Source organism: Nesoenas mayeri (assembly GCF_963082525.1).
Source record: "Nesoenas mayeri genome assembly, chromosome: 6".
NCBI classification, from domain to species: domain Eukaryota; kingdom Metazoa; phylum Chordata; class Aves; order Columbiformes; family Columbidae; genus Nesoenas; species Nesoenas mayeri.
The window spans coordinates 27,242,524-27,257,296 of record NC_137545.1 but is presented as its reverse complement, the minus strand read 5'-3'; the positions used below and the strand labels follow the sequence as shown (position 1 = coordinate 27,257,296).

The 14,773-nt window shown below is 61.2% G+C and overlaps 2 protein-coding genes across 2 annotated transcripts; one reads left to right on the top strand and one right to left on the bottom strand.

Moving 5' to 3' along the window:
* Positions 1 to 1,923: 1,923 nt before the first annotated feature.
* Positions 1,924 to 7,081, bottom strand: CHPF (chondroitin polymerizing factor). Its single transcript, XM_080347194.1, has 4 exons — positions 6,756 to 7,081; positions 4,970 to 5,534; positions 4,590 to 4,772; positions 1,924 to 4,114 (listed from the first exon to the last, which is right to left on the bottom strand). The coding sequence occupies exons 1-4, from the start codon at positions 7,064 to 7,066 to the stop codon at positions 2,852 to 2,854; spliced, it is 2,322 nt and encodes a 773-aa protein (XP_080203320.1). The 5' UTR covers positions 7,067 to 7,081; the 3' UTR covers positions 1,924 to 2,851.
* Positions 7,082 to 12,337: 5,256 nt separating this feature from the next.
* On the top strand, positions 12,338 to 14,197 carry TMEM198 (transmembrane protein 198; the record flags this gene model as incomplete). Its single annotated transcript, XM_080347148.1, has 4 exons — positions 12,338 to 12,527; positions 12,610 to 13,185; positions 13,412 to 13,602; positions 14,051 to 14,197. 4 exons carry the CDS (start codon positions 12,338 to 12,340, stop codon positions 14,195 to 14,197), a joined length of 1,104 nt encoding a protein of 367 aa, XP_080203274.1.
* Between the last annotated feature and the right edge of the window lie 576 nt (positions 14,198 to 14,773).

Genomic DNA, 14,773 nt, shown 5'->3' with positions numbered 1-14,773 from the left:
CACGCTGTATGGAAGTACCAGTCAAACATGACCAGGGATTGCAGAAAGTCCCTGTCTGCACACTCGCTCACGTCAGCACCGAGGGCCACTCCTCCCTGCCTCTTTCAAGGCATCACTGCCCCAGTCCCACGCCCTGTGCCTTGCCTGCACCTGCCAGCCCTGCACAGGCCAGAGCAGGGCAGAGCACATTGTGCTCGTGTCCCCATCATCACAGGTCTCTGCCATTGCCCAGTGAGCCCACTTACTTCACCCAGGTGCAGGAAGGTTATTTAGGGCCCCAGGGAAGAGGGCCAGCCCACTCTCATCACCAAAACCCTTCCAGAAGCTTCGCACATCCTTTCCCAGGATTTCGGCATGTTTTGATGCTGCAAATAACTTCAGAAATACCAGAGCAGCTTCAAACCCTGCCAGCTCCTTTTAAAAGGGAGCAATAACCACGCTGGGAGTGCCATGAGCACTGTCATTTGTTCCTGCGTGTCAGAGCAGGGAGGGCTTCGCTGGTGTTGATAATGCAGAACGTTAAGTATGCAAATAGCTCTAACTCGATCTGGGCAAATAGCAATGAGGAGGCAATAGCAACTCTATCTAGACCATCTTGCAACAATTAAATGACACTTCAGGGTTTCCTTTCGCAGCCAACTTGATTTGAAGCTGGTTTGCTTTATTAACATTTGGATACTGTTCTAACACCTAATCACATCCGACTCCTGGGTCTGCTTTTCAGAGGAGAAATGTATCTGTAATGCACCTGTCTCTGCCTCGCTCCCTCTGTCCCAGATTCACATTTAAAGGGAATTAAGGATGCATTCTGGGAAGATCAAAACCAGAAATACTCAGAGCAAGCTAACGGTTATCATCTCAAATATGGTAAAATTATATTTAAACATACATGCTCCTGCACCACAGCTATGAAGACTGGAGCAGGAATATAGGAATGAGGTACCTTTGGGGAGGGGAGGGCACAGCACAGCACAGAGCCCAGGGGCTTTCCATGAGTTTCACTGAACACTAACAGCCTTGATAACCAACAGTGAGTAGGTTCAGCTAATTTTCTTGGGCATGTCCTTCGATACGGGTGTTTCATGAACACATAAAATGTGATGACCACGCAAAGCCGTGAAAGTCGTGCCTGGAGCAGGCAGCACAGGCAGGGGACACAGTCTCAGCTTCTCATACTGCAAATAGGAGTGAGACAGTGCAGCAGGGCAGGAACACAGTGCACCATGGCAGTGGGGAACTGGAAAACACAAGAAATTCAGAAGCCTAGATGGAAAACAGCCTGAAAAAGGGTGAAACCAAGCCAGAGAGTAATAATTCAACAGCAGTCCAGCAGTGATGATTCGACACAGTACTTAGATGTGGTTTCTGGCCCAGGAGCTTCCTTTGGAGCAGATCCCAGATGCCGCAGGGCAGACCTTACCCCTCTTGGGCACCCAACCTCTCCTCTGACGTGGGCCAGGATCTGCTGTGACTGACGTACAGCCCACAAAGACTGTTACAGGGACAGCACATGCGGGAGGACACATGGGGAGAACAGCTCCAGGAGAGGTGCAGATCTCCTGCTGCAAACCCCAGGGGCTGAAGCTGGTATTTCCAAGTGTCTGCTTGGCCTGGCACCTGCCAGCCCTGTCCATAAACTGATGGGCTCCCCTGGCCTCACTGAGGAGGGGCAGTCATCTCCCAGACCAGGCAGAGGATGCTGTAGGCAGGTGGGGCAAAGCAGCACCTCTGCAAGGAAGCAATCCAACCAGCTGCAGCCAGGTTCTGTACAAGCAGCCAGCACTTACCACCACACAGACCCCCACGGGATGCCCAGAAATGTCCCGGTGAAAAATCAGCCAGACCCAGTGGTTCATCTCTCTGTTTTATTAGTGTAAACTCACCACCCCCCCCCCCCCCCCCCCCTCCTCTACCCACTATTAAATACCAACCAGGAGCAGAGTGCAGCTCCTCAGTCGCTTTCTCCTTAGGAGATGCACAGCCAAACCCTCTGCCATGCCCACCAAGCTGGGCACCGCATCCCCCGCGGCCAGGAGGGCTCTCACCTCTGTCAGGAGGCTCTCGTATGAGGGCTGCGACCTCCGACGTCCTATTGATACTGCGAAGGCCGAAGCGGCCTGGGTCACGGTTCCCATGGGGAGCAGCTCATGGATTGTGAATACAGCAGGATCCCCTCTGGCACCCTCTGTGCCCACCAGCCCTGGGGTCCAGGACTCCCCGACCTGACCAACTAGGAGTGCTCTGGCTCATTGCCAAGTGGCAAAACGCCAAAACCAACCTCCTTATTGCTCTTTTGGGTTAGGATGTGCCCCATCCCACCGTCTGAGCCTGTGGCAGGCACAGGGACAGAGCCTCCCCTGCACAACTAGGTCAATGCTCCAAAGGAGCGAGGGGCACAGCCCTGTGCTAGGGTGCTGGGGGAACGGTGAGGGGTCACCCCCAGCCCCACGGCAGTCACGGCCCCACAGCAAGGCAGCCTTGGGTTGTGTGTGCCCCTGGTTGAGGGGACACCGCAGGGGCAGAGCAGCCCATCACCTCCCAGCTGGGGAGCAGGAGTGGGAGCAGGGGATGGGGCTGGCAGTCAGCAGCTGTGGGGTGAGGATCTGGGTGTCCTGGCTCACAGCTCAGTGACACTGACCCCACCTCACCCTGGGGTCTGCACAGCCATGCTGGAAAGAGCAGGACATCCTGGGCTGGCAGACCCCAGCCTGGGCAGCCCCAGCTGGGAGAGTCACGAGCTCAGGTGCCAATGGTCCCTGCTCTGCTGGGAAGAGGAAGACAGATGTAGGCAGCAGAAGAGGCAGGGCAGGCAAGCAGGCAAGGCAGGGCCAGCCCCTCCGCACCCTGAGGTTCAGGTGCTGTTCCCCTGCTCCTGCTCAAAAAGCACCATGGCCAGCTGGGAGCGAGAGCCTAGGCCCTCCAGGCTGCTCTGCACGCAGCGGTGGTAGATCTCCTCACTGAGCCGGGGGTTGCAGGCCTGGTGCCGGTAGCGCTGCAACAAGGCAGGCTCCACAGCACGGAAGACATGGAGGTTGGAGTATTTGATGAACATGTCATAGATGTCCAGGGTCTCCAGGATGTCCTCATTTTCCTGCACATCACCCGCCATGCGGGTGCGTGCTGCCATGTAGTCAGCGTTGTAGAAGCAGGCTTCGTGGAAGACATCACGGTCAAAGCGCCCCGCGTCCCGCAGCAGGTCCAGCGTGGGGGGCGGCACCTGGTTGTGGTAAGCGATGGCAGGGTTGTAGCCCTGAAAGTGGATGGGGAAGAAGACCTGCCAGTTACTGATGGTGTTCATCCGGCAGCGGTTCAGGAAGTCAATGGTGACCTCTGTCCCCACGCTGGCCACAAAGAAAAGCGTGTCCACAGGATGCTTCTTGGAGATTATGTCCATGACCTTGATTTGGGAGGGTGTGTCTGTCTTGACGCTGATCCATGGGATCTTCACCTCTGCATACTTGCGCTCATATTTGGTGATTTGGGCCTTCACAGGGGCAAAGATGTCATTCTGCGTGACCTGCTGGGCCTCAAAGGGGTCATAGATGAAGAGGAAGGTGAGCACTGCATTCTCACTGCTCTCAAAAGCAGCTGCTGCATAAGCCTCCAAAAAGCGGGCAGCGTGGTCCCGGTCATGGGCCGTCAGTGGCAGGATGACATTGATGCGACTGGCCTCTGTCACGTAGGGCATGGGGATTATCTCCACCTCGCTGAGGGGTCGCACAAGGTGCACACGCTTGGTGACCGAACGGCTATGCCCCTTCTGGGTGACCACCTCCACCTGAAGGTCCAGCGTGTACTCCATGCCGCGCGTGGGGTCAAAGCGCCGGTACCCATTCACCAGCTGCTGCTTGCGGATGTGCAGCACCGGCTGGTACTTGCGGTTCAGTTCCTCCATGGCCGTAGCCACCACATCAGCCACATCTGCCAGGTCTGCACCACGCAGCTCACATTTGGGGGAACCATCCATGCAGGCATAGACCTGCTCCTCTGTGAAGTAGTCCCAGCGCAGCACCTCAAAGCGGGTTTTGGGCTGGAAGGGGGGTGGGATGCCAATGGGCCATGTGGCACCATGGTCCCCATCAGCAGACAGGCTGCTGGCGTTCTGGATCTCCAACTGCAAGAGGAGAGACAGAGGAGTAAGAGCCATGGCAGGTGCCAGTACGCCTTCCAGCTCTGGCTGCAGGGAAGCTCACTCCAGCTTCTCAGAGATCAGCCACTCCGGCCCAAAGAGCAGTGTCTGAACAGCACTGCTTTCAGCCTGACTCCTGTCAGTACCTCAGGTTTCCTTCTAACAGCACCCCAAATGTGGCACGTCACCTCCATCAGCAGGATCTGCACCTTCTCCCACTCTGCTTGGCCATTGCTGGTGGATTTCAGCACCCTGCTGCCTCTATCACCTTGAACCACCACTGCAACTCCAGCAACCCACCCAGGTCCAAAGCTGCTCTCCAGACAGCAATGCTGCCCCCGCAGCCACATGGGCTCAGCTGAAACCCACATACTGGAATGGGAAGGTGACACAGCGCAGCCAGAAAGCCCACAGGGATGACAGGAGTAACCTAGACCCTCCTAGCCAAGCCAGGTCTCACCTGGAGCTGCTGGATCTCCTGGTAGGTCCTCTCAAGCTCCACCTGTGCGAAGTACTTGTGCAGTCGGTACATCTGAAGGGGATCCAGCACAGGGTGGACAGTGAAGGCGCTCTGGAAACGAAAGTCCATCTCCCGCTCGGGGTCCGTGTTCTTCCCCAGCTCAAAATAGTGGTACCGCAGGCCCTGAATGAACCAGGAGAGACAGGTCATGACTGTCCCCGACCTGTGCTCCCACCCCACCGCTTGCCAGCAGAGCAAGCTCAAAGGACGACAGGGTGCAAGGGCTGATCCCCCCAGGAACTGGGAGCCCCTAGGGAGGTAGGCCAACACACCAGGCCAGGGTCCAGCTCTCAGAGGCCATCTCTGCTTGCAGGACCTACCTCGTGCTCCTCAGCACAGTTGACAGCTGTGTAATCGATGATGCAGCGGCCCAGCCACTCGTCGGGCCGGGCACTGAGGATGTCATTGCGGCAGCTCTCCAGGTGCTGCTGTAGGAGCAGGAGGAGGCTGCGGGACAGCAGGTAGCCAAACCCCCCATAGCAGTAGCGTCGGTCAGTGTCCCCACCAATGAATTCCTCAGGACGGCCCATGTAGAGGTGGGTGTCAATGCTGAGGTGGGCAACTAGGCGGCTGATGCGGTGTGCCTCTGTGTAGGTGTCGTCCTGCACCAGGAAGAACCAGTCAAAATCATTCACGTAGTGGTCCAGCAGATACCTGATGGTCTGGTACATGTTCCAAATGGGCCGCTCATCACTGTGTGTCACCACTGTCATGCCATGGGGCACCTTGCGGCCCCGTGTGCCAGTGAAGTACACCAGGCGCTCCAGGCGATGGGCCAGTGTGCGGTTGACGGCCACCCCCAGTGTGTTCAGTGTGCTCTTGGAGGTCAGCACACCCACGAAGAGCCGCTGTCGCATCCCCAGTTCTGTGCTGATGTACCGGGTCCTGCAGAAGGGAGAGAACATTTGGCTCTGGGGCACTGCACCCCAACTTGGTCTGCACCCTCCCCAACAGCAGCAACCTCGGCTCCTCTGCAAGAACTGCTCCCAGGCTTCAAATACACACATAAGATATCACCCCAGCAGCATAGCTGCCACTATGCCTGGGCCAAAGGCACAGCAGATAACTCTGCTGAGATCCCCCCCAACCTGAGATCATGGGTGTCCCTCCCTTCGCATGAGCTGGCCAACCTCGCTCACACCAGAGGCTCACAAAAGGCTGAGCATGGCTAAAAGAGGGAAACAGGGCTGCACACCCCAGCTCTAGCAGGGACACAACCTGCCAGGCACCCAACCATGCTGCTGGTTCCAGCCAGGACAGCCAAGCTGGGAAGGACCTTCCTGCTGCCCCTGCCAGACACACTGCTCTTGAGCAGGCAGGAGAGCCCATGCTGCACCCCCCAGGGAAGCCAGGCCCCGCTTGGGTTGCTGAGGCCAGCGCGGGGCCAGTTGTGTCCCCTCCCCACCACGGCCCCCAGCTGCCCCCCTCACAATGGCTTTCAGCTTCAATTCTCCCAGCCGGGTGCAGCGGCAGGAAGCGACCCACCCCGCCGCCAGCCCCCAGCCCCCAGCCCCCGCCTGGCACACACTGGCCCCATTCAGCCCCCTCTATCCACCCACCGCCTCGCCGGGACAAGGAGCCCCTTTCACTGCCTGCTCCCCGTCATCCCGTGGCCGCCAGGACGGGCGGCAGCCGGCCCCGGAGCAGACGGGACTGTTCAGAGTTCGGTGGGGAGGTGCCACCACGGGGCGGGTCCCTGCCAGGGCAGGAGCGGGGCAGGGGCAGGGTGCCCGGCAGCACGTGCTGCAGCGGGCACCCTTTGCCCAGAGGGCAGGGCGAGCCCGAGGCGAGCAGGGGCAGAGGGGGGTAAGGGGAAGCGGGGGCGTAAACGGGAGGAAGGGAAGCACCAGGGAAAGGTACTTGCAGTGAGAAAAACCCACCCACAGCCCAGGGAGGCTGCAGGCGACGGGGAAACACGTTGTCGGGTCACCTGTACAGCCCCCCAGCACCAGCCCCGCAGGCAGGGCAGGCAGTCCCCAGCACCGGCCTGGCAGACACACGCCCACACCCGGGCACCCCCAGGGTCGGCCGCAGCTACTCCCATCTAAAGCCCGGTTAGCGCCGGCGGGGACCCACACACCCCCAGCCCGTCCCGGCCCCCCGCACCTGACGGCCTTCTTGGCGGCCCTGCCGGGGCTGGGCGGGCGATAGGGCACGACACGGGGCTCCCAGCTGTCGGCGCCCATCCCGGCGGGCACAGCGTTGGGCCTGCGCGCCGCGTTACCGTTGGTGTTGCCGGGGCCGGGGGGTGGCGCGGGGCCGTCGTCGGGGCGCGGGCGGGCGGCGGGGCGCGGCGGCGGCCCGCAGGGCTCCTCCACCCAGGTGACGCTGAGCAGGCTGAGGGTGAAGCCCAGCGAGACGCCGATAGCTACCGGCCCAGCGGGCCGCAGCACCGACAGCACCAGCGACAGCCGCATGGCCGGGACGGGACCGGGGGCGGCTCCGGCTGCCGCTCCCGCTGGCGGCGCCGCCGTCCGACGTGTCACCCCCTGGCCCCGCCCCGCCGCGCGTCACCGCAGGCGGCCGCCTCGGCCAATGGGCCGCGCTCCCACCGCTGCGTCACGGGGCGGTGCGCGCAGCAGTGGGGGGAGCAGGGGGCGGCGTGGGGGCGGGATGTAGTTGCCAGGAGACCGCGCGGCCGGGTCCCCCCCCCGTGCCCCCCCGCCTCGGCAAGCCGCCCCGCTGCGGCGGGGGCCGGGCAGGGGAGCGGGGCCGGTCGGCGATACCTCTGCTCCACTCTCCGCCGAGGTCCAGGAGACGTCGGTGCGGGGCTGCCCGGTACCTGGCACCGGCCGGGCTACGGCGTTCAGCCCCGGCGCTGTGGGGCGGCAGCTCAGCGCCCGAGGTCCCGGCTGCCCGCTCAGAAAGCGCATTCGTCCGGAGCTGGGACATGGCGCCTGAGCCGGCTTAAGGGCAGATTTCCCCGGCCGGGAGCCGCGGGGCTGGGGCACAGCTGCTCCTTTGTTCTCGGCGCTGGGGGGATGCTGTGTCCCCTCCCTGGGACAGCACAAACCACGGCGCTACCGATTTCATGGTGGTCTTGGAGTGCCATGTTTCCCTTCTCTGCCTGGGTGCTGTCTGGAAAGCGTGGGCAGCAGCACTGGACTACCTGAGCATCCTCAGGGGTTGGCCAGTGGTCATAGAATCCTAGAATCATTTCGGTTGGAAAAGACCCTCAGGATCATCGAGTCCAACCATAAAGGTGGTGGGTAGGTGGGTGGATGGCTCTGAAGCTGGGAGCAGCGAAACATGGGCCGTGGGCTGCAGAAGGCAGCAGGGTATGCTGGATGCCCAGGGAGCAGGTATGAAGGAGGGCAAATGGCCACTGGATAATCTCTGGGTGCAGAGCAGCAAACCGTGAGGTGGCAGAGAAGGGCTGGCAGAGCGGCAGGAGATCCCAGCAGCGGCATCAGGGACCTGTCTGTGGCTGTGAGTTAGAACAGGACCAAAGATGTGGGCTCTTCTGGCTGGGGCAAGGCCACTGACCCCCTACAAGCTGTCTGCAGCACAGAGCCACTGTCCCACCGGCCAACAGAGAGAGGCCCTGGGCAAAAAGAGCTGTAGGAACCAGCATGGGGCAGAGTTTGCTGCACACATGGAGCCCCCAGCATGGGAACAATCCAACCCAGAAGCTGCAAGGCCAGCAGCCCTACATGGCTTCTCAGCATCAGGCATTACTGAATAAGGACAATGAGGAGGACCCAGCCTTTCTGCCAGTTCCAAGCTTGTGGTCCCACTTTCAGCAGCCCCACAGCCACTGGGGCTCCCAGGTGCACCTGAATTTACTCTGGTTGGTGGGGAGCTCATCCTGCCATCTCCACAAAATACATCCCGCCTGCCCTGGGGAGTGTTGGCAGCCACAGAGCATGGCAGGGCACCGAGAACAGGCGGGAGCCCGCTCAGCTCCAGGGTCTCTTTCATTTTCTGGAACAAAGCTGCCTGTTTTCATCAGGAAGCGGTTGGCAGCATTGCCCACCCCAGAGATACGGGACCATCATCCAAACTCGGCTCATTTTCATAGGCCTTTTTCTCCTGAATAAGCCAAGACAAGCAACAAGCAAAGGCAGTCACGTGAGTGGCAGTTTAATGAAGAACATATAAAAATGAGAAACAGAGGGAATGTGATGGGACAAGGAGATGCCAGAAGGGAAAAGATGCAGATGTATGAAATGAGCAGAGATTTTCCATGGACAAAGGCCAAAAAGCAGGCATGATCATAAACAAAGTCGCCTGTTTTCTGTATGCAGAGAAACGTGTCAGAAATACATGTATTTGATTTCATTTACAAGTTGGAATATTTAATATTATTTAGCTTATACAATGATGATTTTATGCGAGTGATAAAAAAGAGGTTTCATTCTGAAACCCTGTTGATCTGAATTTGTATCTACACAGAGGTACAGATAGAGAAAGTACTGAAGTTTTCAGAAACAAGGCTCTGAGCTCAGGAAAACTGCACAGAGATGAAGCTATGGGCAGAGCAAATACCTCCGCAAGGCTTTGCCAGGGTGCAGGCTGAGCCCAGAGCCCCCGTGCCTGGCCCCAGCAGATCCTGTGGGGGAAGCAGCCGCTGGGAACAGTGCCATTCCTCCAATAGCCCCTTCGCAGCCCCCTGCCAGCTGCAGCTCCAGCCTTTGTCTCCCCGACATTGGCGTGGGGCTGGGAAGGGGCTGCCAGGGGAACGGCCGCTGCTGCCAAGAGACTTCTCCCTGCCAGGATTTCCCCGGGGTTCTGGGCACTGTATCTGGGAGGTGCCAGCTCCCAGGAGCTCTGCAGAGTGCCATGTCTTCCCACTACCCACCACACTTGCATCTCCTGCTCACTTGCAGAGGGATGGGTGGACAGACACTAGAGGTGCCTTATACATGCTCTGTAGGTGCCCTATATGTGTGCACCTGCCCGCTCTGAACAGAGGCACTTCAGTCTCCGCCGCCCTGGCACAAGCCTCTTGAAAAAGTCCACAGCCCTCTGCTATGCCGTCAGGCATGGACCGTCAGCACAACCCACTGCACAACCCACATACGGCCGCCCTGCGGTTTGCACACCCACACCCCTGCACGCCCCCCTGCACTCCACACCACTCCATCCCCTTTGCACCGTGCCTAGGGGCCTGCAGCCTTTGCAGCTGCTGCACGCCGAGCACACCACACACAGGGCACGGCCCAGTGCACGCTGCGCTGCACTGCACACACAGCCCTGACTCCCTGGTGCATGGCCTGGTGCACGCCATGCCGCCCTGCTGCACATCTGGGTGCATAGACCAGTGCACGATTCGGTGCACGGGCCAGTGCACGGTTCGGTGCAAGGGCCAGTGCACGAACGGGTGCGCACCCCACCGCCTGGTGCAAGCCCCGCCCCACCGCCTGGTGCAAGCCCCGCCCCAAACACGCCCCCTTCTGGGAAAACCCCGCCCCCATCCGGCCCCGCCCCCTGGCCGGCGCGGTGACGCAGCGCGGTGACGTCAGGCGGAGCTGTCCGCTCAGCACCGCGCGGCGGGCCGCGCCGCCAGCATGCGCGGGGGCCGGGAACGGGAGCGCCGCGCGCCGCGAGGCCGCCGCCGCCGCGGGGCCGGGAGCGCAGGTGGGAGCGGGCGGGGCGGGGCTGCAGGGGGCGGGGCAGCACGTGGGGGTCGGGCAGGCGGGGGGGCGCGCCGGGCCCTCGGGGGAAGGGCTCGGGCACCGGGGACCCGGCCCCTTGTCTCGAGGAGTGGAGCGCCGTGCCCGGGATGGGCGTGCGGGGCCCGGCGGGGCGCCCCCGGGCCCCCCGCCCCGAACAAAGAGAGGGGCGGAGCGGCCCCGCGCCCCGGCGGCCCTTGCGGTCGTCGCTTAGCAACGCCCCGCCCGCCCGCCCCGCCGGCCCGGAACCCGGCAGCCCGGCGGGGGGCAACGGGACCGGTCGGGAGGCGGCGGCGGCGGGGGCAGCGCCGCGGCGGGGCCGGGCCCCGAGCGCTGCACCCGGGGCGCTGCAGCGATGTGCCCGGAGAGCGCGGGGGGCCCGGGACAGGCCGCGGTGGGGAGCCCGGCAGTGCGGGGAGGGCGGCAGCAGGTGGGAAGTCCCGGCGCCAATGAGCAGGCGCTGGGCTCCCCTAGCAACAGTGCCCGCGCCAATGGGCGCCGGCAGCTGCCTGCAACGCTGCCTGCAGCCCTGCCGGAGGTGGGTTCGCCCAGGCGACTCTTCCCTGCTGCCCTGGCACCGACCTGCCGTGGGTCGAGGGGCAGAGAGCAGAACCTCTGCGCTGCCGGCCATGCTTAGCCGTGCTGAGCCGTTCGTGTCATGCCCACGCTAGCCAGCTGCCTGCCATGCCCTGTCTCCAGCTCCCCGGGCACGGCTGCCTGGCAGAGCCCCGCTCGCACCCCACACAGTGTCGCCCATCCCGGCCTGGGCAGCCAGGGCCGGTATTTCTCTCTCTCACTGTGTGGTTAAAGTCCAATCCTGCTTAGCGTCCCCCAGGGGCTCAGGCAGGGGCCCAGTGCTCAGCTACCCGCTCCTTGCCCGCCTGCTTCACCGAGATTAAGTACTGTGCTCAGCTTCCCCAGGGGGATTTGCCCTCACTGGTGTTTCCTTCTCCAGGCAGAGGGAGAGAAGGAGGCTGGTGATGGGGAAGAGGTGCTGGTGGAGCCCGGTGTGGGCAGCAGCAAGGTGCTGGGCAATAGAGAGCTGTGACCACAGCCCCTGCCCTCTTCCTTGCCCCTTCCCAGTGCTCTGGTTTTGTGAGCCATCCTGAGACGGCTGCTTTAATGTGGCACTTGGAAGGACTGGCGCTGGCGTGAGGACAACCAGTGACAAACCCATCCCAAACCAACTGAGTTTGGAAAGGTGCCAGGGGAGCAAAGCGATGCTGGAACCGGCTCCAGGTGGGAGTGGGTAGACAGCTGCTGTAATTAGGTTTAAGCTGGAGCTGGATCAGTCTTTGTGGGGGATTATGACCCCTCCGTCTGTGTAGGCACTGTGGGGGGCCCAGTGACAGCCTACTCAGCATCCCAGTGTGGCCACAGTATTATGAGTGAGCCCTTGGGTAAGGGACAATGTCACCCAGTGCTGGTCCCTCTCCAGCCCCGTGGGTCAGTGTGGGAGGGCTGCATCCAGCACGGGGGCTCGCTTTGTTTTTACAAGGACGCTAGAAGCTGGAGCGGGGATGAAAAGTAGCCAGAAATATGATTAGAGGATTGGAGAAAATGCCTTGGAGTACAAGCTTTAAGAGCTCAATCTGTTTAGCCTATAAAAATAGAAGACTGAGGGGTGACTTAATTATCGAGCATAATTACTTCACAGGCAGAAAATACCAGGTAGTGGAAGTCTCCCTTTAATGGAGCAGGGAAAGGGCACTGGAGAGACAAGGGGAGGAAACTGAAGCTGCAAAGAAATTATAAAACCCTGTGTTCCAGCAACAAAGGTTGCAGGGGGTGCAGCTGGGCTCCCTGGGGACAGTGCATCCCTGCAGACACCCTGTGGGTGACAGTCTGTGCCCCCACAGCCCCCACAGATGAGGCTGTTCACTCATCCCCTTCCTTCCCACCCGGGTGCGAAGGTGCTGGAGTGGGTTTTTCGGCAGCTGGGTGCTGAGTGGTGGGCATTGCTGCCAGGCACGTACTGGCGGTACCTCCATCCCCTTTCTCTCTCTCAGCAGCTGGGACAGGTGCTGGGGTGCAGCTTTGCCGGTGAGCCATGGGGCAGGAGCAGAGATTTTGATGCCTCTCCCGGGAGTCCCTAGAGCCATGACTGCAACTGTGCAGACGCTGCGGTTCAAGCTGCTGCCGCACGAGCCGGGCCAGGACTGGGGGCACAGCTGCCAGCAGGAAATCGAGCGTCGTTACCAGGTGGTGCCCTCGGTGGTGTGCGCCATGTGCTGCCTCTTCGGCATCATCTACTGCTTCTTTGGTGAGCCAGGCCAGCCCAGCGGCTGGTGGGGCAAGGGGGAGATGCGGTGGTGCTGGCCCTGACTGCAGTGTTCTCTTCACAGGTTACCGTTGCTTCAAGGCTGTTATGTTCCTGACAGGGTTGATGTTCGGCTCCATCATCATCTTCATGCTGTGCTACAAGGAGCGGGTGCTAGACACGCAGCTGAGCGTGGAGGCCTCGGTGGGCATTGGGCTGGGCATCGGGGTCCTGTGTGGACTGGTCACCATGCTGGTGCGCAGCGTTGGCCTCTTCATGGTGGGGCTGCTCCTGGGGCTGCTGCTGGCAGTGGCCACGCTGGTGGTGATGGAGCAGTTCTACCACCCGCCAACAGTGTGGATCCCCATTGCACTGCTCCTGGGTGTGGGGATGCTCTTCGCCGTCCTCACCCTGCAATGGCAGCGCTTCTTCACCACTCTTTCCACTGCCGTCTTCGGCAGCGCCATCATGACTGTCACCGTTGACTACTTCATCGAGCTCTTCCTCCTGGTGCAGTATATCTATGAGCGCATCAAAGTGGCTCCCGCTCGCCCCGTGTGCTGGTACAGCTGGGTCATCCTGGGCATCTGGCCTCTCCTCACCACACTGGGTGTCCTGGTCCAGTGGAAGGTCACAGCTGAGGGCTACTCCCACACTGAAGGTGCATGGGGGCTGGAGGACATAGATGTGGCATGGGGTGGGTGCAGGAGCTGGGGGACTGGGTACGGTTCTCAGAACCTCGTTTGTATGCACAGATCAGGGATTTGGGACTATGCTGGGACATGGAATGGCAAGGGGAGGCCTGGGTGTGCAAAGCCAGAACTGGTTTGGGTGTGGGGAGGATTTTGGGGTGCTCCCTGGTGCTCACATACCCTTCTGCCCTGCAGTGATCATCAGCCGGCAGCAGCGCCGCGTGCAGCTGATGCGCATCAAGCAGCGGGAGGATAGAAAAGAGAAAAAGAAGAAGCGGAGACCCCACCACCCGCCACCCCACCAGCACAAAGCCCACCCACCCGAGCCCGCCTACCGCCGCAAGCCCAATCCTGTGCGCCGCTTCGATGGGGACGTGCTCTCCCCCGTGAGTCCTGTGCCCAGGGTAGAGATCTTCCCCAGCCTCTGCGGCTCTTCCTTCTCCTTGCGGGTGGGCTGGGGTGTGGAGAGGGAAGAGATGCCCAGGTACCAGCCAGTATCCAAGCTCCCTGAGGGGACAGTGCTGGGACATCTTGGGGCCAGGCAGCTCAGGAGGTGCTAAGCTGGGACATGCCCACCATGGAGCACTTCAGCAAATGTAAACCGGTGGCCAAAAGTGCAGTGGCTGCAGTAAAAACAGGCAGTGGGCAAGGTATGAAGCATGTACCTGGGGCAGGGATGAGGCTGCAGCCAGCCCCTGGTGGGCCTGACTACTGAGGTGGGTGGGATTGCACAGGGCAGTTTCTGGGGGGCCTCCGCAGAGTTTAGGGTGAGATGGGATGGAACGGGCCAGGAGCAGAGCCCCCCTCACTTTCTATTCTCCCTCTCTCAAGCAGAGCTACATCCAGAGTTTCCGAGAGCGGCAGACGGGGCCGTCCCTGAACAGCCTCATTGCCAGCACCCACGCAGTGGTGGACCTGGACTATGACTGCAGCTCCACCGTGCCCCTCACCACGGGCTCTGGCCCTGCCGTGCGGGTATAAGCCAACCCAGTGACCTCGAGTGACACCAGCACCCCAGCCTGCTCTGACAGACCCCCTAGGACAGATGGGGCTGTGCCCTTGGCCCCGGGGTGGCCACCTGCGCCTTGGAGCTGTGGATAGAGACTCTTCTTGGGGACTTGCGGGACTTGGCTGGGTGAGCCCTGGCTGCCCGCAGGGTCTGGAGGTGCTGGGGAAGCCCTCCAGCAGGGACTCAGCCCAAGGACTGTGGACACCAACACCTATGGACGCATGGTGCAAGCAGCTCTACTGGGGCAGAGGGTTCCTGAGCCCCCACTGCCGTGTTTCCCTATGGCCTGGGAACACTCATCCTGCATCCCAACATCTCCCTCCCCATGTCTGAGCCCCCCTTCCCCAAGAGCAGCTCCTTGTGCCTGCCCCCACCCCATCGCACCTCCCCCAGCAACTCCCCAAGTGCCTGTGTCCCACATCCCTTCCTCAAAGAGCAGATCCACCAGCCCTTGCTCCTCCAGGGACTCCCCCAAGCATGTGTGCCCTGTCCCACCCTGGCCCTGAGAGCAGGTTTCAGGCAGTGCTTCCCAAACCTGCCTCTTCAGA